The sequence below is a fragment of the Mesoplodon mirus genome (assembly GCF_964341445.2).
Source record: "Mesoplodon mirus genome assembly, chromosome: 19".
NCBI classification, from domain to species: domain Eukaryota; kingdom Metazoa; phylum Chordata; class Mammalia; order Artiodactyla; family Ziphiidae; genus Mesoplodon; species Mesoplodon mirus.
Window position 1 is genome coordinate 34033494 of NC_138995.1, and position 26065 is coordinate 34059558.

Here is a 26065-nt window from a genome sequence, read left to right on the forward strand (position 1 = left end):
AGGTTAAGGCAATGAAAAGAAAACACAAGGAGATTTAAGACTCCAGAGGAAAAAAGGCTGTTAAAAATGCTCTCCCTACCGCACGTGTTTTGCTCTGTCAAGACTTTATCCAGGAATATCTGGAGCCAAAGCAAATGACCTAAATATTAAACCCAAATATTAATGAGAGGCTCAAAATGCAAGGAAAGGTAAAACACTCAAAACAGGACAAAAATATAATACGGTCAACTGGTGAAGACTGGAGGGCGACTACATGTAAAACCAGCGGATCCCACAGATCAGAGCTAGATTTGCAAGCCACGCGCAACATCTCCAAACACATCAAAGACACTAAAAACTGGGCACCTCCACGGACACCTTAAAAATGGAAGAAAAAATGCATTTACCTTTATCATCAAAGCATAACCACTCAGGTTTTGTGCTGACACCTCTTTGACCCATCAGCACCTCTAAAAACCAGTATTTTGAAAAGTTTATTATGACTTTTTAAGGAGCTTCCACACCAACCAGGTACACATACGCCACTGCCAGGGAAATGTCACCACAGTGAGGCAGGATTTGTAAAACCCCATTCTACAAGTACTAGCAAAGGAAGGTTATGACTCATGGATATGGATGGACTATAATATTTAAATGGCACATTTCTGACATATTCACAAAATCTTTATAGAAAGTATTTAAACTCAGAAAAGAAAAAAGACAGGAGTCAAATACAGAGATGAAATGTACAAAACAAATGAGCAGGCAAACTAAAAGTTCTTGAAAGTATTTTACTTCAGGTTGAAAAATGAACAGCTTCCACACCGTTCATTGCAAGATACACAGTATTCACGAATACAATGCTGGTCATTTGAGGAAATGTACACACCTCAATTTCTCCTTCATGCTTTTCTTTTAGAAAGATACTGTTTACCAAAAAGAAACGTCAGCAGTACAGGAAAAACTATTTTCCCAATAAATTTACGAAAACCTAAGATTCCCAATGGAATCAAGATTATCTTCCCGCTACCACCACCTTAATATAATCACATGCTTATTGAAACACTAATATCTGCACCCTAAGAGTACATTTACTTTCAACAATGAGGGTGATTCTTTAAAAAAAACTTCAGTGTGGTAAATGTAACATGGATCTCTGCAAGTATTAAGTGTCTGAAATAGGCAGCTAATACTGGATTTAATATTATTTTATAAATAATTGTTCCCTTAGCAGTAAACATAAGTCTACACATTCACAATAGTCCTAGAAAATAAATACTGTGATTACGCACAATATGTTATGACAAACTAGTTTCAAAAAACAGAAGCTCAACATCTTGATAAAAATTGTGATCAGAATAAAATGTGACTCTAAAATTTAAAACATTGTCAAAATAACATCACATTTAAAATCTTCCACGGTTTACACAAGTATTATGAACTTCCAGTTTTGGAACACATTTTTTTGTTGCGAATTAAAATACGAACTTACTGGAAACTGTTAATTTCAGTGATGACATCAGTTTTGGTCTTATTTTAGCATTATTTTCTTTATAAAAAGTTGCACTAAGTGTCCATTAATGGTCTGATTGGTCTTCAGTATTTCATAAACATATATAAAAGAAATTCCTAAAAGCCAATAGTACTTTATAGGTATATATTTATAAAAGAACCTCATCTCAGAAATGGCTGTAATTAACAGAGCCAGACATAGTGATGCTAAACGTAAGAGCGTTCACCTTGAAAGAAAGCATTTTCAGAAATATCACTTACATTCTATTAAATACTCCCAACCGAGTTCCAAACTCAACATGTGATGAATAACAGAATTATACATCTCATTTGCACTCAAAACTGACCACAACCAAAATTTACAGTATGATTGAAACAAGCCAATGTTTAAAAAAGTTTTAATTAAAGATAACAATTCCATGAAAGGAGAGGATAAAGAATGGGATGACAAGAAGTATTTGGTCTTAATAAGGCAATACAAAATAGATCCATTATCAAAGACCATTTAATTTTTAAAGATCAACAATACCAAAAGCATAAAGTGGAGTATAAGAAAATAGTTTTTTATAAGTATGATTTAATTAAAGCTGTTTACAGTTATTCTCTCCCACAGTAGTTAAGCATGAATTTAAAAAAGAATCAGAGATGAGAAAAATAAGCACACGCAGCACACAGGGTTAGAGGAGCCAGCATGCAACGTCTGTGGAACTCGAGGTTTCACTGCAACAGGAATGGGACCAGACGTGGGTGGCCTTTTTTTTTTTCCTATTAGGAAGAAGAAGAAAAAAAAAAAAGACTGCAAAGGAAACAAACACAAAGTCATGTAATTGCCCATTGCCCAAGACGACAGCACTATAGAAAACAGTTGCAAGTTAATTCTTAGAGATGACTAGAGATTTTTCAGTGTTTACACAAAAGTACATAGTACATTTTTTTTTTTTTTTTTTTTTTTTTTACAAAATAAAATAAACGTCATTTGCCACCATAATCTTTTCTTTAGAGAGGAAAATTTTTGCAGCAGGTCACAAGGGTTCTATTAAGTCATTTGAATGTTGAGGAAACAAATTGAGTAATAGAACTAATCACTTCCCTATAGATGGATGTTAAGATGACAATTCAGATTATTTTTCAAACTAATCCTGAGAAAAATCTGTTTACAATTTAAACAGTAATGTTATGTAAAAAGTATTAACAAATCCACTATTACAAATATCAATTTCCTATATGGTCATCTATATATACACACAATAAAATGGTAAATATATGCAAAAATATTAAAAAAAAAAAACATGCACAGATCACTTTCCCCTTTGAAATCTGGACTTCCTATAAGATACCTGTTTTCCTTCCCCACCCCATCCTCTGAAATTGTTTCTTGTTTCTATCACCCTACCCACACTGAATACTATTCCCTATAACTCTGCATAAAGCCAATGAGAAATAGATTTATTTTACATTCAAGCTTTAAATCTTAAAATGACCCTGTTATAGCATATGACTTATCAAATGAGCAGCCTTTTTTTTTTCCCCTTTTTTGCTTGCTTTTTGTTTTTGCAGTTGTCAGTCTTCATGATCCATTCCGTGGCGAGCTGGGAAAAAACGCAGTTGCTAAATCAACGTCTGAACAGTGTAAGGCTCGCTCCCGAATGTTTCCCAGGAGTCCCTATCCAACTGTCCTGAGCATGAGATCATTGCACACAGAAGACAGTCCATCGTACAACGCCGACTATCTACAAAGGTCTGAGAGGGGGGCGTCCCTCTTGTGTTTCCTCTTTTTGCCATGGTAATACTGATTATTTGATTTGCCTTGATGTTGTTTGTTTGTCATCAAGGAACCATGGCTTGTTTGGGTTGTACCTTGGAAGCCTTTGCTGGAAGAACGAAAGAGCCTTGCTGATCCATGCTGCAGAGAAGGAAAGCGGTCAAAAAGACATCAGTATTGCAGATTCCACAGAGCACCGGCTAAGACCTACCTCGGGGAGCTTTCGTAACTAGGAATATGCTGACTTATCTAGCAGGCAGAAAACGATGCTACAGGGGTTAACTCCCTCGGGCTCTAAAACTTTTAAATATCAAAAAACATAGACCACTTCTTCTGTTAAGAAGAAGCCCTGTCTTTTTAACAGAGTATATGGAATGTAAGGCTTTTCTTAAGGAGCCTATCAACCAATACACCACGTAACAAATGGCATTACTGGAAGAAGCTGTCAGACATGCAGGTGTGTTGCCAGGTCAGGGGTCATCACAGCTGGCCACTCCTTTCCTGCTATCACGTGTCACTTTAATTGCCATTTCTAAACGAGTCTGTGTTTGGTGCACATGTCTATAAGTAAAGTGGATTCTGCGAGTCACGTCACACATGAGGTGACTGACATTAACAGTCAATCTGTACTGCCAAGGGGCCTTCCCCAGGGTCCCTGATGTACTGGGAGAGGGTGTGATGGCCTTAGGCCAGAGTCTAGTACGAAATGACTTCTTCCCCTCATTTTGATTCATTACTCATGATGAATAAAATTTCAGGCAACTGAAAAACTTACAGTAGAGTGTCTGTGGCCTTTCTAAGTCAAAGCTAAAGCTAATCAGCTGACCATGGCTGACTGCTGTCTGATCATTTCAACACAGGCAACTAGGTATTGAATTTTAAAATAAAAAAGGATATATTATTCCCAGATGTGCACAACACTGCAATGAGATCATGCAAAAAGTTCACGTGAGTTTACTTCAAGTACAGCTGAAACTTTTTATAACTTGAAGCAATTTTTTTTATGTTGAATCTGTAATAAGGTGGGTTGGCTGGGACATCTTATAAGGACCAGGTGCTAGAGTCCCACAAAGGTTTATGTTACAATGGTGTCTCACAAAGATCCTCAGGACATCCTGTTACTAGAAGCACTGTCATGCTTTGGCACCTCTCAGAACAAAATATGTTTGTTTTTTAACCTAGAGCTTTCTTTAAACCCATAATATGTATGAATACATATGTATATATGTATATGCATGTACAAAACTCTAAATATTCTATACGGAATATTAACAATCAAAAACACAAATTCCACACACCTGGGATTTGTTGGTGCTGTTGGATATGTTAGTGGTCTGGGCGCTCTGCATTTTCCCGCCTGCCTGAGAGGACTCCAAGGACACATCCTGCGACCCTACCCGGTTCCCAGTGGACGGGCGGCAGAGCAGCTGTTTCGGGGTTTTGCACGGTGTCGCATCGGAATCCTAACACAAGTCACATGAGTTATAATGTGACACAGTAATAATTTAGACATTCAATATTAAGAAAGGAAAAGAACTTCAGCTAAGCACTCTCTGGACTAAGTCTAATAAATATTTGGGAGTTAAAGGAAGCACACTGAGGAATTTATAAAATTAACTGCTTAAGTTTTCTTCTAAACATTTAAAGTGGCTTATTCTATCAGAGGGTTTCTGTTCATTGTTAAATCCACTGCCCACGCCTGACCTTGTTAATCGGCCTTGAAGGAGCTCACAGAGGTCCAAGTTTATGTGCATTTTTATTTACAGAAAATGAACCATGGTATAGTTGAAGGAGCATGATAAAGAGTGAGCACCTAGGTCCCAGTCCCTGATTCAATGTCTTCAACCAAATACAGAACAGTCACTTTACAAAGCTCGGTCTCTCAGAGTCTGCGATGACAAATCAGTGCTCCCTCCCCCAAACACACCGAGCGGATCAGACTTCCCAGAGACACTGGTCTGAGCCCACCTGCTTCTGGGCTGCTGGGGCCATGACTGCTACTCTCTCCTCAGGTCTACCCTTCCCCTCACACTCTGCCCAGCATTTCAGAGACACATACTCTCAGTCCCTAAGGCTCCCTCTCGAGGCCATGTCTGCTTTCACCCCTCTGTGTCTGTGACATCTAGCTCAGCATCCTGTCCTCCACAGCTCTGCTCTAGGAACCAGAACTGCCCACAGGTAGATCCTGCATGTGAGCCTTTATGAGTCCATTACGATAAATGGTCATCGTCGACAACAGAAAACTATGCCTCTTCCATATTCAGATTATTTAATGTTATACACTTAATGAAGCCAATAAAGCCCGTTTTATTAATAGATCTTGATTTTAAGTAAACTCAGGATAAGACAGAAAGTAGATTAGGGATTTCCAGGGCACAGGGGGAGAGAAGAAATTAGGGACTGCTAATAGGTTTGTTTTTGGGGTGATGGAAATGTCCTGGAATTAGATAGTGGTATAGCTGCACAATATTATAAATATGCTAAAAAATACCCCACTTAAGTTGTACATTTCTAAATGGTGAACAAGAGAGCATATATCCCATTTATATAAAATTTTGAAACAGACAAAACTGATGTATGGTATTAGAAAATCGTAACGGTGGTTACCTCTGAGGGTAAGATTGGGAATTTACTTGAAAACATCATGAGGGAACTCTTTGGGGTGATGGTAATAGTCTGTATCTTGTTAGGATTTGGGGTTCCACATGTGTATGCATTTGTTAAAATTTAGTAAATGTATAATTAAGATTTCCTTATACATTAATTTTATATCAAAAGAAACACTTGGACAAACACTGAACTGTGGGTTGACGATGAGCACAGAGCAGTACTTTGTGGGAAGTGTGCTAATGTCTGCAATACTGTGAAATGTGTCAGAGAATAAGATGAACTGGTGAATGAATGGACAGCTCTGTGATAAGCCAATAAAATGTCAATGGTAGAAGCTAGTGGTGGTGTATATGGATGTTCACTAAAATCCTTTCACTTTGGGCTGTATGCTTGAAAATCTGAACACAATGTTGAGAAAAAGTACAATCATAAAGTTATTAAAATTTCCCAGGAACAAATAAGAAAATGAGCTAGCCTTGGCTCTCTAGATAGAGTTATACCCCCGACAGAACTGCTAAGGGTCTAGGTTTAGAAAACGATGTCTTCATACTTACGACGTCACTAGAGCTGGACTGTGTAGCGGAAGAGGAAGACACTGGACCTGATGAAGAGTTTGAAGAGTGTTTACTAACAGATTCCGAAGTTTTGATTCTACATTTTCCAAGGGCTTCATTTTCTTCAGATAGATTATTATTACATTTATCTAACTGCTGAGTATCTACTATCAAGGTAACACCATTTCCTGAAAGAGTGGCAAAAGATTGGAAAACGTTTCTTCCCATTAAGCACACACAACACAGAAAAGCCTCGAATACTCAATCGATGAAAAACTCTTACCATTGCATGAAGGCTCAGGCCTATTCTGCAAGCCCCACTGCTTTGATATCCAGTCTCTATATGTGGCAACTTCATCTGTTACTCTAATTATTCTACCTAATATGCTGCAAGTGTTTAAAAAAAAAAAAAAGAGGGGAGGTACATTAATTTGAAGATAAGAAGCCACAACCAATTTTGACCCAATGGGCTGATTTTAGTTAAACTTTTACCTCTCCGTTTCGTTGTTGGGATAGTACTTTGCTATTGGCGATACAGCATGACTCAGAACAACGTAGGCATAATCAAAGGCCTGTTTCACTTGCATGGCCCCATATGAACTCCTTCCAACATCATTACCTTTAAAAGAAATATATACATAAGATATTAAAACTTACCGTGGCTTAAGATGAACTAAATGTTTGTGAGCCCTCTTCTGGGAGGGCAAGGGCACTCACTATCCTGCTGGAGCGGCACTCAGAACCTGAGCTGTCAGTCGGTCCCACAGCTCCCCAGGCTCTATAAACGTGTGCATCACACATAAGTATGTTCTTGTGGCATATAAATTGCCTAAATGTCTTCTGACCCAACAGGACTATCCCAAACACAGTCATGCGAATAAAAGAAGTAACTGCCTGTTTTTCCCTAAGAGGGAAACCAAGCTAAATTATAAATACTTATCTTTTGCTTGGTAGGTATATAGACGTCTCCTTCACTAAATTATGAGCTCCTAAAAAGCAAGGACCATCTTGCTGAAAAAACCTTTGTGTCCTTTATGTAGGGCAGGTTCCCAGTGAACATTTCCTCAATGAATCAACACAGAACTTTTTTTTTTTTTTAATTGGCCGCACTGCACGGCATATGGAATCCTAATTCCCCGACCAGGGATCGAACCTGAGCCCGCTACATTGGAAGCGTGGAGTCTTAACCACTGGACCGCCAGGGGAGTCACCACACAGAACTATTAATGTTTCTAAGATGGCTCATCAAGCCACAGAAGGGCTCCTAGGCAACTACTCTATCTCTTAACTCCCTTTCCTTACTCATTTTCAAGGCCAATACGTTAAAGCAAATGACTAAAAGCATTTCCATTGAAGTCCGATAACACGGAATCTAAATATTCTACAATTATATCAGGAAAAAATATTGCCCAGAAAAACTAGGATACAAGCAAGCAAACACAGCATCATGAAAGCACAGGAGGAATTCATTTTCTGCTCACTTTTAAGCCAACATAAAGCTGGAAAAAACACAGGGAGACTATGCAAAATTAAAGAGGTAAGAAGGGGTCCAAAGGGAAACTAAACTATCTCTTGGTACCCTTTCCCTCATGAATTCTGAGACATATGAGCGTGCTCACTCCCTCTAAGGACCTCAAAATCCTCACTTAAAGCACCGGCTGACAACTGGTTAGAATCAGGAGCAGTGAGGACGCAAGAAAGAAGAAACATGGCACCAAACTGGAGATGCACAAACCCACCCATGTAGTTAGTACCCATTCTCCTTTGCCTTTAAGAATCGAATGGATTCTACTCCCAACTCAACTCATTTGGAAGTATGCAATGTGTTTTTCTGCTGTGTGTGTGTGTTTATGTTCATGTGTTTGCTTATAAAATATTTTGAGGGCTTCCCTGGTGGCGCAGTGGTTGAGAGTACCCCTGCCGATGCAGGGGACATGGGTTCGTGCCCCAGTCCGGGAAGATCCCACATGCCGTGGAGCGGCTGGGCCCGTGAGCCATGGCCGCTGAGCCTGCGCGTCTGGAGCCTGTGCTCCGCAACGGGAGAGGCCACAACACTGAGAGGCCCACGTACCGCAAAAAAAAAAAAAAAAAAAAAAAAAATATATATATATATATAGGAAAAAAATGACTACAATTACAAGTTAATGCTTAATTTTTCATCTGAAGAGAGTTTAAGGTACAATATGATGACTGACAATGACCCTTGCTTCCTCTTTCTTTTTTTGGCCGCACTGCGAGGCTTGCAGGATCTCACTTCCCCCGACCAGGGATTGAACCCAGGCCCTCAGCAGTGAAAGCGCAGAGTGAGTCCTAACCACTGGACCGCCAGGGAATTCCCAATGCTTTTTCTTTGAATGTCCATAAATTTACCTAAATTCAATACCTGGTTGTAAAGGATCTTCAATATAAAGCATGGATGGTCTGTAGCCATCTAGCATATTTTTCTGTACTTCATCTTTGGCCACATAGGAACCACCATCCTTTATCCGGATGCCAGTCTTTAAATAATTGAAGTGTCGTCCATATAATTCAAAAAATTCTATTAAGAGAACACCATAGTTTGTATTGGGGATGCAAGCATCTTCCCTGGGATGTAACTAAAATGAGAAGAAAAAGAATTATATTGGACTTTCTCTAAATTCAAGGTGAGGATAATAAATGACATTCTAACTTCTATAAACAGTATTATTATAATTTTGGTTTAGTATAGCAGCCAATAGGTCATGGAGTTAGAGCAGGCTAATCATAATAGTACTTCTGTTATAGACAACCTAAATTAAAGCCCCATGGGTGTGGGGGGACCTGGTGGGGGACAATTTATAAGGCTGAATTTTACAGCTGCCCCAGGATGCTGAGAGCGCGGGCTTGGTCCAACATCAGGGAAGTCATTCTGACTCACCAGCAGAGTCACACAGTTGGCAACACTGCGCCACATAAATACGCTCACTGATGAGATCAAGACTTCTAACTCATCTTAACCAGACAGCAAATCTCAATTCCAGCTAAACTTACAAGAGTAGTTGCTGAGAAGACATTCTTAATTTTGGCATTTGTGTTACTATTTACACCTGTGGAAACCACACCATACTTCTGCATGCTAAAATTTGCAGTGAAAAGTCTCAAAAATACTAGAGCACACGGGATTAAAAAATTTTTAAAATATTCTTCCCTAGGGATTTTAAAATACTTATTTGCTAAATTATAAAAAGGTACCTAGTTTAAAGGGAAAAGTCATAAGTAATCAAGGGAGACACTCTAATTAGAGCTTGATTTAAATTTTTTCCAAAATGATTCCCAACTGATTTATTTAAAAAATGTTTAGTGTACACTAGTATGGTATAACTTACCTGAAGGAAACTCACTGCCATTAAAAAGAGACTATAAGAACCAATTCCACCTGTAAATACTTCATTAAGGTCCCTCTGTAATAAGAACTGTTTCAATACTAAAACCAAGTATGGTAATACAGGATATTTCTGGAAAAGAAAATTGTATTTTAAATGAATTCCTACATCAATAATAGCTCTAAGCATTAACAGCATATATGGTCTCTAAGTATAAACTGGTCCTTACATTACAAACTTTGGTGGACATATGTAATATACTTAATTTTCTATTTTAAAAACAAGCTATAAAAAAGTAAGCTATAAGTAATTAAGGATTGTCTCCTCACATCTAAAATCTAAAACATGTAGACGTAAATGACAGCACCCAAGCACTCACTACAGGACAGAAACGCTAGCAATACATATTTTGTGACACTGATTTATGACTATTACTGAATAATATTCAATTGTAAATAGGTAACAGAAACAGTATAGGACAATGTCTCAATTCTTTTTTTTTTTTTTTTTTGGCCACACCTCCCAGCTTGCAGGATCTTAGTTCCCCGACCAGGGATCGAATCCAGGCCCCATGTAGTGAAAGCGCAGAGTCCTAACCACTGGACCGCCAGGGCATTCCCATCTCTTAAAGCACTAAATCAGTGGGATTTTAAAGAATCACTTCTTGTAGGTGGCACTCCATAGGCAGACCAGGGTCCTTCAGATGACTCTGCAGAGCCCAGAAGCAGGAGCCATCCTGCCTGCTGTTCTCCATGCTGGCAGGTGAACACACAGACACACCTTCTGTGCTTTACAAAGGGTGAGAACATCCATGCTGGCAAATATGGACAGTGTGAGCCTGTCTTTCACTCAGGCACACACTCATGAAGTACTCTCCACAAGCCAGGCCCTAGGCTAGGGACGCTGAGGGGAGCAAAGCAGGCACAAACATCAAGAAAGAAGTCAACAGCCATTACCTAGGGGTGGTAGAATTACTAGTGATTTCCACTCTTTTCTTGACACTTACAATGAAAACAAACTGCTTCCATAAGAAAGAAAAAAGTTTATACTTTTGCAAATCATGTCCAAGTAAGCAAGCATGAGAAACAACAAAAATATGGAGAAATAATCATTTTTAAACACTACAGTTGAACTCAGAAATATAGTCTCTTTAAAGAACAACTAGGCGGGCTTCCCTGGTGGCGCAGTGGTTGAGAGTCCGCCTGCCGATGCAGGGAACACAGGTTCATGCCCTGGTCCGGGAGGATCCCACATGCCGCGGAGCGGCTGGGCCCGTGAGCCATGGCCGCTGAGCCTGTGCGTCCGGAGCCTGTGCTCCGCAACGGGAGAGGCCACAACAGTGAGGGGCCCGCGTACCGCAAAAAAAAAACAAAAACAAAAAACCAACTAGGCAAATTTCCAACAGAATTTTTTCTGCATATACCCTCTGACCCAGAAATTCCACTTCCGGGAATCTTCCTACAATTTATTAGTGTAAAGAAAGATGTAGGCATGGCAGGATGTCCACCAAGCACTTTTTGTAACAGAAAAAACCACTGGAAGCAACACCAGGGAAGTGCTACACAAAGCACAATAATCCTGACAAGGGACAACCATGTAGTCAGTGAAAAGAATGAAGGAACCCTGACTGTGCTGATAGAGAAAAACGCACCAAAATATTAAGTTAGAAAAAAAGTATTAGACATCTTTATATAGTGTTCTATATTCCTTTTGTTAAAAATTTCAAGAAGAGGATAAAAAGCAAAGAAAAAAAGCCAATGAAGGCACATCCTATGAAGCTGATCTAAGCATATAAGGTATAAGGGTGACTCACTTTTCACTACCCTTTTATACTGGTAAGATTTTTTATCATACGTATTATTCTCAATTTTTAAAAAAGTTTCTTTCTGGTAAAAGGAAACTTTATACACACCCAATACCTCCAAAAGAGTGGGATTACAGATAATATTTCTTTTCTTTTTCTGCTTTTCTATACTCTGCTCATTTATACAAGAATATAATGTTTACCACAGGGGAGTTAACATTTTTTCTGACATGAAAAGAAAAAGGTGAACCTGAAGAGCTGCTAAAAAAAAAAAAAACATCGTGGGGGCTTCCCTGGTGGCGCAGTGGTTAAGAATCCGCCTGCCAATGCAGGGGACACAGGTTCGAGCCCTGGTCCAGGAAGATCCCACATGCCGCAGAGCAACTAAGCCCGTGCGCCACAACTACTGAGCCTGCGCTCTAGAGCCCGCGTGCTGCAACTACTGAGCCCATGCGACACAACTACTGAAGCCCGCATGCTCTAGGGCCTGTGCTCCGCAAAAAGAGAAGCCACTGCAGTGAGAAGCCCGCACACTGCGACGAAGAGTAGCCCCCGCTCTCAGCAGCCGCGTGCAGCAGCGAAGACCCAATGTAGCCAAAAATTAAATAAAAGAATAAAATAAATAAATTTATTAAAGAAAAAAAAACATTGTGAATGGAGAGGAATGATATTCTACATAAGCCAAAGCAGTTCACAGTTTTAGTTTTGGGAGAAAAAAGCTGATGGGTTTAAGCATGTGAAATGTTCTGAAGATGATGCTGACAAATTCTGCCCTATCTGGGAAGAAAACAGAATAAGCAGAAACAGACTTAAACCACTTCAAGATAAGATAAGGACACCTGCAGGACCTATCTTACAGGTGACTTGGGGATTAAAATCTAGAAAAGGCTCCCTAGAGAGGGTCTTAATCTGAACTCTTGGAGAGAAGTTCTTCAAAAGATTCCTCAACCCTTAATTCTTACTTGAGGTCACATTATAAATTACTGATTATTACAAGCAGATTCAAGGAAAGTAAAACCACTGCACGGAAAAGAAGCATTTGTCAGCGATACACATATAAAAATAGTTTAGCCAAGTATATCAGAACACCACCACAACAGAATCTCAAAACACAACTCCATTTCTAATATTTTCACTGAATAAACACTATAAATTCTCTGACCTTGGTAAAATCTTTGATGAGGTCAGCTGCTCTCACACCATTCTGTACATTAAAGCTGATATCAACTTTCACTTCAGTAAAAGAATCTGTTAATTTAATAATAGGTACCTAGAAAGAGAAGACAGGTAAAATTTAAATACTTTAACGAAATTAAATGACAAAATCAGGGGATGGAAGGTTATCAGACTTGAGGTCTTGACCTCCTCATGAGGACATAAAAAAACACTGAGTATTGTGAACACTCCATACCATAGTTGACTTGGCCTTCTAGATATTTTACATTACATATTTAGCATGTAACCTCATGCAATATATTTTGTAATTTCTACTAACTGAGAGTTTTTAAATCAGGTAACAAAAACTTTCTCAACATTAATATACTTTGGAGAACAGTTTCCAACTCAAGAAAATCAAGAATTATGAATATCAGCCCACAGCACCAAACTGTTTCCAGTAAGAAAACTGCTAGATTCTTAAGTCACACACAGTAAGTCACTGGCCTTTTTGGTCAGTTTTGCAAACAGCCCAAAAAACAACCTAACAAGAGAACTTAAAATGTAAGAATGATTCTCAAATGAACAATGATAGGATGATTTATATGCGATATCAGGAATTCTTAAAAAAAAAAAAAAAAAAAAAAGCTCTATTTCTACCATGCATTAGAAAACTCAGGCCAGCAAACTTTGTGTACAGAACTGGATATCCAAATTAACAGCTTTTAATAAAAAACAATACAAGTTGTTTTGCTCTAATAAAACCTAATATGCAAAAATCCAAACTTCTAAAATAGACATATTTGGGCCTCCCTGGTGGCGCAGTGGTTGAGAGTCCGCCTGCCGATGCAGGGGATACGGGTTCGTGCCCCGGTCTGGGAGGATCCCATATGCCGCGGAGCGGCTGGGCCCGTGAGCCATGGCCGCTGGGCCTGCGCATCCGGAGCCTGTGCTCCGCAACGGGGGAGGCCACAACAGTGAGAGGCCCGCATACCACAAAAACAAAAAAAAAATAAAAATAAAAAATAAAATAGACATATTTATTTCTAAAGTGAGCTTCTGTGAAAATTCTTTAATGTCCATTCTGTTAGTTAAAATATGACTTGATTTACAAAATTTCAATTAACACAATTCTTCAAGGATACAAAATATGACAGAAAAGTAACAGCTGTGCAACTATAAACTTTATCAGATATCCACATTTTTACTTACGTTTTTATATTAAAAAATCTCTACAGTATTATGTATGATAAATTGAATAATACTTTTTAAAGAAATGTACAACCAGAATAATTCACTTGTCTCACAAACACAACTTTTTATGTACAGCACTGTGATCATTAACAAAAGGAAGGAATAATGCACTCACAATCTGAGGTGCTCACCAAAATTAAATTTTAATTTTACAAGTTTCATGCATAAGTAACCTAGAGAGTTTAAGATGAAATGTTGAAGAACTTACAGTTGCTTTGTCTAGAACTTTCACCGAATCCTCATCTGCAACCTTATGCTTCCGAAGAGCTTCTTCCAGGGTCCAGAGGGGTAGGTTCTCCCACTTCCCAAACACCACAAGATCGATGTCACTGAACACGGAGCACACACAAGAGTTGTTTCAAGAAGTGAGAAACTGTACTTACTTTAACTCATTCAAGCTACAGATAGCAGGTTAGTACAATGGAACTCTATTTCTCACCCCGCCCAATGAAGACTAAATGTGTTGGTGAGGACTGTTTTTAGAGAGGAAGTGGAAACTGGTGATTTTAACAAACTCCTCCTTCTCCTGGTCATTTCCCGGGGTGATTTTAAAAGAAGTAACACCTCAAAAACACCAGTTAACGTTTCCTGTTCATAAAGGCTTCTGGTACTAAAAAACTTAAGACCTTCCAAGTGAATGAGGTTAACTGATTGTGACTTACATTATTAAGTATAAAAAGCAAGATGCAGGCAGTGTATCTATATGCTACCACTTGTGTACAAAAGGAAGAAACACACATTTCCTTTTATATGCATAGACTATCTCTGGAAGGATATGCAAAGAACTGGTAATAGCAGCTCCTCCAAGGAGAGAAACTGGGGGAGAGAGGTGGGATCCAGACTTTTCACTGTAATTACGTGTGTGCTCTTTTCAAATCTGAACTAGGTAAATGTAGTACTGTTCATAAAATTTAATTAAATTATTAGAAAGAGTGACTCAGGTTTTGCTGAGGCTCAGAACCTAAACAAGGAAAAATATTAATGGACTCAAAGTTGAATATTTTACGGCTTTTGTAGGCCTAAGACAGCAATGGGAAGAATGGAAATTGCTAGGATCCATCCACTTTAACACATTTTAAGTTTGGGTAAAGTAGACTGAATCAAACTCAAATGAAAAAAAATGATGGATGCCTATAGTGCACTTGAACATTTGTTAAAAGGGTAAGTCTCAGGTTGAGTGCTCTTACCACAGTAAAAACAAAAACATCGTAAGAGTTTTTGCTTCGTAAAGACCACAGCATTTCAATTCTTACAGAACGGGTGCTCACTCCTCAAGGAAGTCTTACTAACCCCCAAGTCACCCACAACACACACGCCCCACCCCCAGCTATCGGCCAAGACAGCCCTCATTTGAGAAGACCGAAACAAACAAGAGGCCTGAAAAGACCAAGACTTCCCCCAGAGAAGAGTTTGTACCCTGATTTTCTGAATCAGAACACTGGAACAGAAGCTAATAGTACGAGTTCTTAATAAAAAATGAGAGGCCTGGTGTTCCAGAGAATACAAAGTTCTAGAGCATAATCAGGTGTCGTGCCATAATATTACATTAACATCTGTGTTAGTGGGTTAAGTTATGGGGTTGAACAGTTCTCTGCAGTGATATTCTACCTCAAGATAATTCAAATAAAATACAGGTATGTGAATTTTTGTTTCATAAATCTGCTTTGTTTCAACTCTTACACATTCAACAGTCAAAGTGCATACACTCTAAAAAAATGTACAGTCCCTTAAAAGTGCCATAAATGTACTAACCTAGTAGGTAAATACAGGCCAGTTTTAAAACTTCCAAATATCTGGACCTAAAAGAGAAAAAATTGTTATATTAAAATATCAGATGAAAAGCCACCAAGCTATGGAGAAATGCAGGGTTTTGCCACCCTCTACTGGTAATGTTTAGTACTACAAGAGCACTTTTTTTCTAACACCATGCTTTCTGAAGCGGGATCCCGTGGCTTATAGGCAGACATTCGGAATATAGCTTAAACTTATTAGGTTCAAACATCAAATATCAAATAGGTAGACTTAAATAGAAACCTTTCGAAAGTAATGTTCAGGTCACTAATGTTCCCTGATAATCTAGAGATATAATCACAAATCCTTAACTTTTGTTCTCTCAAAAGGAATCTTCTCATAGATGACTGAATTAGGGTCAGGCTACTTCAGTTCCAGGACAAGTGCCAGCCTATAGGCCATCTCCACAGAGAACACCAGGCACTGTCATTATAACATCATGCTGTGGCATAAAATCAGGACATATCCTATCTCACAGCACAGAGAACAGTGGAAGACTCAGGCAAATATGTGTCTGCAAGTAATTGCAATAAAGGATGAACAATGGAAAACGTTCAACTTTTGAGGTGAGATGGACCCAGGAACCTAATCACAGCCTCGTGCTCCTCATCTGCAAAAAAACTGTGGATAAAATCCCCCACCTCAGAAGGAGGAGGACTGATTTAGATCAGGGCTGCTCAGCTTCAGCAGTACCAGCATCCGGGGCAGGTAATTCTTTGTGTTGAGGAGCTGTCCTGTGCATCATGTGGTGTTTAGCAACCTCCCTGGCCTCTACGCATTATATGCCAGGAGAACCTCACCAGTCACGATAATAAAAAATGTCTCTGACATTGCCAGATGCCTCGTGGGGGAGAAACTTGTCTCCAGGTGAAAGCTGTCGATCTAGATCACACAGGAGAAACAACGTGGCATACAGTGGCTGCTCAACAAAATATTATTAGTGTCCTCCCCTCTTCCCTGTACCTACAGTATCTTATCTGAAGCTTCTTTGTTTTGCCAACTGCACCAGAAAAACTTCCCTGGCTTCACCTTTACCAGCCCATGACGGAGTCTAAAGAAAAGCTATATAACACAATGTACAATGTAATGGATTCTAATAAGTTACTTCTTCGAATGCACAAAATTGTACAACAGACCCTCAAAGGAGCCCTAAAAAGTGAGCGTCAACAATAAGAACCACAAAGAAGCAGAGGAAATCTTGGGCAAAAGTTTTGTTCACTGGGTGGGAGCTATACTGGGAGACAAGGAGTGATTAGAAAAAGAGAAGAAAACAGCAGTTTCAGGAAAGTAGAACACACGCCCGCATTAGCCTATGAAGATGAATTTCAAATGACATAAGAAATTCCTACTTGACATCTTCATTCAGCTGTACACAATTATGTAATGTTCATACGGACAGGCTGGAACAAAATAGTAACAGCGTTTTGATACATCACATCCAAATAACCCACTACTACAAGGGGGGTTTATTTGTCTTTCTTCTCTTTATAGTAATGATTCCTAAAAATAGTTTGCAGTTAGTAGCTGCTATTCAGTACTGCAAAGAAACAGTTTTAAGTAAGTCATCCAACTCAATGCAAATAATTAGGAAGCCCAAAATTCTAAAGGCTGAAGAAAATTCTTTGCTTTTAAAATTTCATTAGATCACAACTCTACAGATGCACATACACAGGGATGTTACCACCTAAGCATCCTCCGACCCAGACAGGTACTCACGTCAGCACTGGGCCAGAGCTCCTTAATCACACTCTCGATCCTGTTCACCACCTCCATTCGCATCTTCTCTTCCTCTGGTCTTGGAGACATATATTCATAAAAATCACTTATTTCTTCATGCAGACTGAAAAAAAAAAAAGCAGAAAAGTTCATATGAGCAGGGCCAGACTGATGAGCAATCACTAGCTTCAATAATCTTACCTGATTAAGTCTACAGGATAACTCAGCTGATGATTTTACATGCATAGATTTCTCACCTTAATTTAATTTAATTTTTTTATATATATGTGTCAGCATACAGTATTTGTTTTTCTCTTTCTGACTTACTTCACTCTGTATGACAGACTCTAGGTCCATCCACCTCATTACAAATAGCTCAATTTCGTTTCTTTTTACGGCTGAGTAATACTCCATTGTATATATGTGCCACATCTTCTTTATCCATTCATCCGATGATGGACACTTAGGTTGTTTCCATGCCCTGGCTATTGTAAATAGGGCTGCTATGAACATTTTGGTACATGTCTCTTTTTGAATTATGGTTTCCTCAGGGTATATGCCCAGTAGTGGGATTGCTGGGTCATATGGTAGTTCTATTTGTAGTTTTTTAAGGAACCTCCATACCGTTCTCCATAGTGGCTGTACCAATTCACATTCCCACCAGCAGTGCAAGAGGGTTCCCTTTTCTCCACACCCTCTCCAGCATTGATTGTTTCTAGATGTTTTGATGATGGCCATCCTGACTGGTCTCACCTTAATTTTAAAGTTACAATTCATGCTAAAATGGGAACGTACAAAATTTACTCAAAATGCCACAGTAAATAAAACAAGAAATTCCCAACTCCAAGAAGCCTCAATAGAAGTGTACTCACAGCCCTCACAACATGTATTACCTGCCTGTGCAGAGTACTCGCTGGGCGCTGGTGATTTTGAAAGTTCTTAAATTTCAAGTGTAAGGCCTGGCCTCTGCCTTTACGCTTCTGATCCAGTGGATATGAACACAAGAAGATACAGAATCTAGGTGACAAAGACAAGCTTCCTGGCAGTGGGGATGACCCTCTAACCCCTCTGTAATCCATTCCTCACAGGAGCAAAACAGCGTGTCTTTCAGAATGTTTGCTTAGTGAATTAAGTGTCAAATGAATAGGTCAGCCAGCGAATATCAGCAAAGACCTGAAAAGAATGGCTGGCAGACAAGGCTCCATGAAGGAGCTAAGAAGACTTCCAGAGACCGAGAGGTACGAGGCACACTCAGGGAGCACCGAGCAAAGGGCACAGCCTGTGGCGGAGGGAGGAGTAAAGGGAGGAACAGCAGCTGAGAGGAAGGCAGCACCTGATGACAGCAGGCTTTGAACAAGAAGCTAAGAAGTTCAGACCTTCCCCGGTGGTAACGGAACTATTTAAATGCTTCTGAGAGGGACCAAGGAAAGACTGACTTAAAAAATGGAGCATTTTAAGAAGATTCATCTGGCAGTGGTGCAAACAATGGATTGGGAAAGAGACGAGACTGGAGGCGGAGGGATGGCTCATAAATTACTGCAACTGTAGAAGAACTAGCTGAAGGCCTGGAGGATGGTGGAAGGAGAGAAATGGGCTCCAGAAGTGCCACACACACAGACACAATGGCTGGGTCGCAGGGCATGACCAGCAATGGAAAGACAGGAGTGAGGACACCTGCAAGGGCTGAGGCCTGAGAGGCTGGGGGCATCGATGAACAAGATGAAAGGAAAAACTAGGCTGGCTAAGGGGCTGGGTGTAGTCAGTTACTACTGCAGAATAGAAGAAAACGAAAATAGCATTCCTTAACAAGCTGGCGCAACTGTGAAGAGCTACCTTTAGGAGGGAAAACTGAATATAAAATGGGAGGAAATCTGCTAAACTTGTGTTGGACGCAGACAAGGTGGGAGGCCAGGCTCCAGGTGGCTGGAGGTAAGCCGGAGTGAGGTTGTTCTCGTGGTGTCTCAGTCTAGCACAGCTGTGATGGACCGGGAAGCCAGGAGAAGGGCACTAGTTAAATAGCAATGGGTGCCACGTGCCAGAGGGGAGCATGCTGGGGGGCAGTGGTAGGCAGTGCAGCCTCGAAGTAACAGAATCTGGAAGGAGGGGTGTGCCCGCAGTGGCAAGCCCATTCAGGTCCAGAGCGGGTACAGGATTCAGAGGAAGCTAGAAACACCAGGAGATCCAAAATGGTTATAAAGAAAGGAAAGAAAAATGTCTTAAGTCCCAACCTCCACTGGCTATAACATTTAAAATGTGGCTGAGTAAGCAATCAACAGTTTCTGCCTCTTCTGATGTTTTATTTTTAGACAGAGTCAAAAAAACTTGAGTTCCAGACTCAGGCTCTGCCTGAGGGCAGCTATGTTCTTTTTGAAATGCGACTGGCACTTTCTGGCCTCAGTATCCTCAGGCACAACCAAGGGGTTGGCAACAGGGAGCCTTTTCAGCCCCTTAGTTTCAAACCCTGGGCCATTTGGTAAGGAATGATTTATAGCAGTGTTCTGCCTGTTCACTGTGCAATACCACAGAAAACTGGATTTTAAAACTCCAGGGAGTTCTGCAGGTGGAATCAAGTCTTCCTTGGTATGCTTCTAGGTACCCTAGGATCTTCTGATTTTTTTTTTAAGCTTCCCAGGTTTTAATACATTCTCTAAGGTATCCCCTTTGGCTTCTTAAAGACAACAGCTAAAATGACTAGTCATTACAGAGTTTACAGCTTGCTTTACTCTTCTGCACTTTTGGCAGGGATGAGGGCCACAAATAAACAACAAAATAAATGGACTTCTTATCTAACTGGATCATTTGCTATGTATCAGAGTTTATTTGTGGTTCAAAAGCACATCACTGTAGAATACTTCCATTTTAACCAATGGAAAAAACCTCCTAAATTTGACTGTTATCTATTCTACAAAGGCCCACTTACACATTTTCTAATTCAAATACAGGCAAAAAATATTTAGCCTGTCTTCCAGTTAATCTTCAAGTCATATGAAACTAAGTAAGAATTCATCCTCTGAACACTACTGAGTGCCTATGTTCAGGGCATTACAAGGAAAAAGGCTAGTCACACATGATCCTTGCACTGGGTAGTTTCCATCTAATGATGAAAAGAAATACTCATTTGAAGTAGTTCTGTGATGTGTAATATATATACTCCGCACTGTTCCACCACAGGCAGGTTGCAGATGAACAGGAGTGCTTTCCAATGATGATAGCTTCGGGAAATGGAAAGGGGTTGCCTTGCAAGGTAGTAAGGTCCCCGTCACTACAAGTATAAATTAAAAAACTAGATGACCATGAAGCAAACAAAGGTCTTATAAGAGATTTCTGAACTTGGTAAAAAGTGGAGAAGATTCTAAAATTCCTGTTTATCACTAGGCTTTTAGGTTTCTAATTAGCACATTAATTTGGAGACAAGATATTACAGTGTTACGTGACAAATCCTTAAATGAAGACTACCCTAAACTTTAAAAATCCATGGAACCATCTTCCCATTTAGGAAAATATGGTTCTACAGCTTATCTGTAGATTTGCATTTGCCATATTGAAAGGGGGAAAGAGGAATAAAGGAAAAAGGGAGGGCTATTAAAACAAAAATGTACTGGAACAGTAAGAACAAGAGAACCCATCTCAAGCCTGCCAGGGTCATCTCCTTACCCACACCAAACACAAACATCACTACCTATATCTCGTCTATATTTAACTAGCTACTTGTAAAATGCTTAAAGAACTAAGTGAGAAATGTTAGTATATTTCGGAAATAAATTTCCAGTAAAGATTTAAAAATAATTCTGAGGGGCTCTATCCCTGTGGACTGCATAATTTTACTGGCATGGTGCCATGTCTATCTAGGGGCTTCAAAAATCCTGAAGGAACTGAATCCCATTTTTGGAGTAACTACTACATTCCTGGCACACTTCTGAGTGACATGATGACCTAATAAAGGCTGGAAACTAGAGAAACTTTGCAAGTCTGCTCTCACATATTAATGCAACTTTATGCCTCTGAAACCAACGACTCAGAGAAAACTTTAGTTTCTCCCACATCTGGGTCAAAACTCAATATGATTAATTAGTAAATATTGCTGTATGCTACATACGCAGCCTTACGGTTTCTCGTCTTAAATTATAAAATACAACTCTCCTGTGATCCAAACTCCTGAGTGATCAAAATACAGTGACCTCTATCAGGATATCAATGTTTTCTTTTTATAAGATAAAGTGAGCAAGAAAGCACACCCACTCCCTGTTTTTAAAGGAAAAGTACATAATATAAAAGCAATATGATAAAGTAGGTGCTACTATACAACTGGAGAGGATACCCCCCCCCCCCAAAAGACAGAATCAAAATTAATTTGCTGGGATAAAATTTACGTTAATCTCAAAATTAATGATAATACAAAAATTTAAAGTGACAAGGAAGAAATATCAACAAAAAATAGCTTCTGTATTTTAAAAAGTACAACCCCACAGATAATTTAGGTCAAAACAGAGACATGAAAAAAAAAATTGCTTCTTCTCTGAGAAAAGTTCCACCAGGGAGAAATGTTAGCCTTTCAAAATGGCCCTCAAGGGCTCAGTTTCTCTGGCTATCAAAGGGAAGAACTGCTTCACACCCTTTCAGCTGGGTTGCCCAGGGTGGTGGTGTGAGTCTCTTAGGAGCTTCTGTACCCTCAAAACCAGAGGCAACATGGCAGTCTCCCTGATGCCTCCAGGCCAAGGCAGGCAGATCCCCCACTGCTGGCCCCTCTGCTCAACACTGCCCCCTGCAGTTCAGCCAAAATCTGTTCAGGGGCTAACCCTGCTTCCTGAGGGACACCTGCCCAGCTTACAATGTGCCTGAGAACACTGCCACATCAAGGTCAAGCTTTCCAGTTTCCATAACTGAAGTCCTCATTAATTATAACTTCAGACTTACATGAAGGCATGGACAAAGTTCTATTCAATTAGTCAATTACTTCCCCCCCCAAATTTTAAGACTAATAATAACCAATTTTGACAAGGACATATGGAAAAGGCATTCACATGCTGTGTGTAAAAATATAAATTACTACAACCTCTCCAGAGGTGGTTGTATTAATTAGTGATAAATAATGTTTATATAAATCATTTTTAAAATCCCATTATTTCATTAAAATCAGGACCTGGAAAAGTATCTTATCTGCAGTCCCATGTTTACTGCAGCATTATTCACAATAGCCAAGATAATGGAAACAACCCAAATGTACATTGACAGATGAACAGATAAAGAAAACATGGTCTATACCTATAATGACATATTATTCAGCCTTAAAAAAGGAAATCTTGCCATTTGCAAGAAAGACAAACCTGAAGGACATTATGCTACGTAAAATAAGCCAATCAGAGAAAGACACATACTGTATGATTCCACTTATATGCAATATTTAAAACAAACTCATAGAAGCAGAGAACAGAATGGGGGATGCCAGGGGCTGGCATGGGGGTGTGGGTGGGGAGTTGTTCAATGGGTATAAAGTTTCAGTTAAACAAGATGAATAAGTTCTATAGATATGCTGTACAACACAGTGTCTATAGTTAACAGTACTGTGTTATGCACTTAAAAATCTGTTAAGAGGGTAGATTTCATGTTGTATTCTTACCACAAAACAAGTGAGGGGACACAAGGAAACTTTTGCAGGTGCTGGATGTATCTATTACCTTGATTGTAGTAATGGTTTCATGGGGGGTATGCATATGTCCAAACTCATCAAGTTGGATATCTGCATGAAATACGTGCAGTTTTTTGTAAAGCTGTTTAAAAACAAATCCCCTTCTTTTCACCCTTCAGAAATATTTCCATGAGGGAACAAGGATATTCACCACAGCATGATTTAGGATACTAAATAATTGAGACACTGCCTCGATGTCCATCAATGGGATCCAGTTAAATAATCACAGGAGTACTCATTGATCTTCCCTTGAACTATAGCCAATAACCCATTAAAAAGAATGATGAAGAGCTATATGAGCTGAGAGAGAAAGATCTAAGATTTGTTATGTTTAAAAGAAAGGATCCCTTTCATGTACATTAAAAGACACACACAGGGACTTCCCCGGTGGTCCGGTGGGTAAGACTCCATGCTCCCAATGCAGGGGAACCAGGTTCGATCCCTGGTCAGGGAACGAGATCCCTCATGCCGCAACTAAGATCCCGCATGCCGCAACAAAGATCTCGCGCGCCGCAGCTAAGACCCGGCACAGCCAAATAAATAAATAAAATAAATTTAAAAAAATAAAATAAAAACACAGAGAGAGAGAGAGAGTCACAATATGTTTCTATTTGCATTACAAGTTTTCTGGAAGGAGAACTGTTAACAGTGATGGCTGTAGGGACAGGACATGGCAGGAGAGGTAGGGACACTTTAGTTTTTTATTTCATATCACTCTGTATAATCTTATAATTTTTTAAAAACCACTAATGTTTATTTGTTTGTCTGCTTTTCTAACAGGAATCATCATTATCTGTTTGGAGAGATTACAGGTCACTTGTCACCTTCTTTATATTTTCCATGTGAAAAATACATGTGTGCGTGTATTTCCGCAAAGCTTCGCCCCACAGAACACGGTCTGTATACCATACTGTTTATGGTGATTAAACCTGGTGAGTGAATTTAGGGGTGGGAAGAGACTCACTTTTTCTAAAGTATACACTGATATATATAGTCTATCATTTAAAATGCATACATGTTCATTACCATTGTATAGTTTCATAACAAGATCTTTATAACAAGGAAAAATATCATTAAAGAAAATTAACACTTAAAGGACAAAGACTCAACTTACTCTAATAATCGAGCTTTGCAGACCAAAAGGCTACACATCAGGCAGCTGGAAGACTTGAGCAGAGAGGGACCCCAAACCGGGGCACGCAGCAACTGACACATGACACAGTTGGGAAGTTACTGCATGCATGATGCAGTGAGTATAGTAGTAAGTTTCTGCTGCTCTCTGACTCACCCCTTCTAGGGACTTAAATGTGTGTGTATATGCAAGACAAATTTCTGGAAGAATACATAAAAACTGCTCACAGTGGTTTCCTCTTGGCGGGGAGGGGGTGGGACTGAGGTCTGAGGTATAGGGATTTATATAGCCTTTTGTACTGTTTGATTTTTTTCAAATGCAAGTAGGCACCAAGAGAAGTGAATAACAGCAAGCCCTGGGGCAATCCCTAGAGCAGTCTGAGTGACACCTTCAGGAGGCTCTAGAATTTGATTTTTACAAAGAAATTGTCACACACACACACACACACACACACACACACGTCCTATATTTCCAGCTGCTGGCTAGACTCCTCTACCTATATGTCACCTCAAACTCATTCAAAATGAAATTCCTTGTCTTTTTCCGAAACCTAGCCTTCCTGCTTGCATTTTCTCCCCTGAGTTATTGTTTCCCCAAAATGGAAACCAAACTGGTCTCCCTGCCCCTAGCTTTCCCCTTCTCTGGGCCATCTTCCACGTGATCACCCTTCCTCAAGCTATCTGTGTCATTTCCTGATGCCTCTTCCCCCCAGTACAGCCACAAAGAACTGTGCCAGAACATGCCAGGCCTCTTCAAGAGCCCTGCCCTTGTACAGGCAGGCCCTGTGCCTGGAATACCTTTTTACTCAGCCTTTGAGAGCTCAACTAGCACCTCCTCAGTCAAGTTCCCAGAAGCAGTGTTACTTTAGCTCCTCCTCAGTGCTCCTGACCCTCTAGTCTTAGTCCTACCTCCTGCCCAGCAGTCAATCCAAGCGAGTTCACAGCAAATGCCCTGCTCACAGGCCGCCCTGCTCACAGGCCTCCCTGCTCCGACTCGACTCTCCGATTCAGCTCTGTGTCCCCAGACCCAGGACGCAGTACAGAAAAGCACTTCTTGAGGAAGGGACCCTGAGCTGACGTATGTACATCTACCCACACTCACGTCCACATGTCATAAAACTTCATGTCAGGCATAGAAGATAAGAGTTTGATTTTAGGCGCTAAAAATAGGAGTTCACACAAACAGGAAACACACTTACATACTAGAACACTAGAGAGAGAGTGTGAAAGGGATTTCCTGTCAGGAGACAGCGCAGGGCTTTAGTTCATGTCTCTTAGCCATTTGCCCCCAGACCTATCTGAAGAGGTGAGACGTTCTTCCCTCAAAAAAGCATTAGGAAAAAGTTGTCTTCAAGTAGAAACAAATGCCAAAGGCATTTATAACCAGAGGAACATGAAGCTTCTTTCTTCACAGCTCTATCTCACCATAATTCACTTCCAATATTTTAAAATCAAATTGGCAGTCTTACACTTCAAATAGGGACAACTCAGTTGAGAATTTAACAGTGAGAAGACATGGTATTCGAGGGTCATGTTATCCACAAAAAACAAAACTAACGTAATAAAAGCCAACTTTGACAGATTTTTGGCAGTAAAATTATATTTAAACACATACATCAGGATCTGAGATTAAGAATACCAGCTTTTATTTTGGTTGTAATCAAGAGAAAAAACAATAATATATAAAATCACTAAAGACAAGCAATTTTTAAAAACCCTGAAGTTATAATAAAAATAACTGAACCTGGGACTTCCCTGGCAGTCCAC

The 26065-nt window shown here is 39.7% G+C and overlaps 1 protein-coding gene across 2 annotated transcripts in view; it reads right to left on the minus strand.

Annotated features, from left to right (window-relative positions):
- Positions 1-750: 750 nt before the first annotated feature.
- The window catches only part of TENT4B (terminal nucleotidyltransferase 4B), a 60127-nt gene continuing 34812 nt past the window's right edge, over positions 751-26065 (minus strand). Inside the window, exons 2-12 of one of the 2 annotated variants that reach the window (XM_082607585.1) lie at positions 17482-17605; positions 15727-15773; positions 14183-14303; positions 12728-12835; positions 9765-9893; positions 8801-9014; positions 6910-7036; positions 6701-6804; positions 6418-6605; positions 4552-4716; positions 751-3394 (exon numbers count right to left, since the gene is read on the minus strand). In XM_082607585.1, the coding sequence (XP_082463711.1) occupies positions 3218-3394; positions 4552-4716; positions 6418-6605; positions 6701-6804; positions 6910-7036; positions 8801-9014; positions 9765-9893; positions 12728-12835; positions 14183-14303; positions 15727-15773; positions 17482-17605 (1504 nt within the window). In that variant the 3' untranslated portion in view covers positions 751-3217. The remainder of the gene's footprint in view (positions 3395-4551; positions 4717-6417; positions 6606-6700; positions 6805-6909; positions 7037-8800; positions 9015-9764; positions 9894-12727; positions 12836-14182; positions 14304-15726; positions 15774-17481; positions 17606-26065) is intronic. The other variant, XM_082607586.1, reaches the window with a different exon arrangement.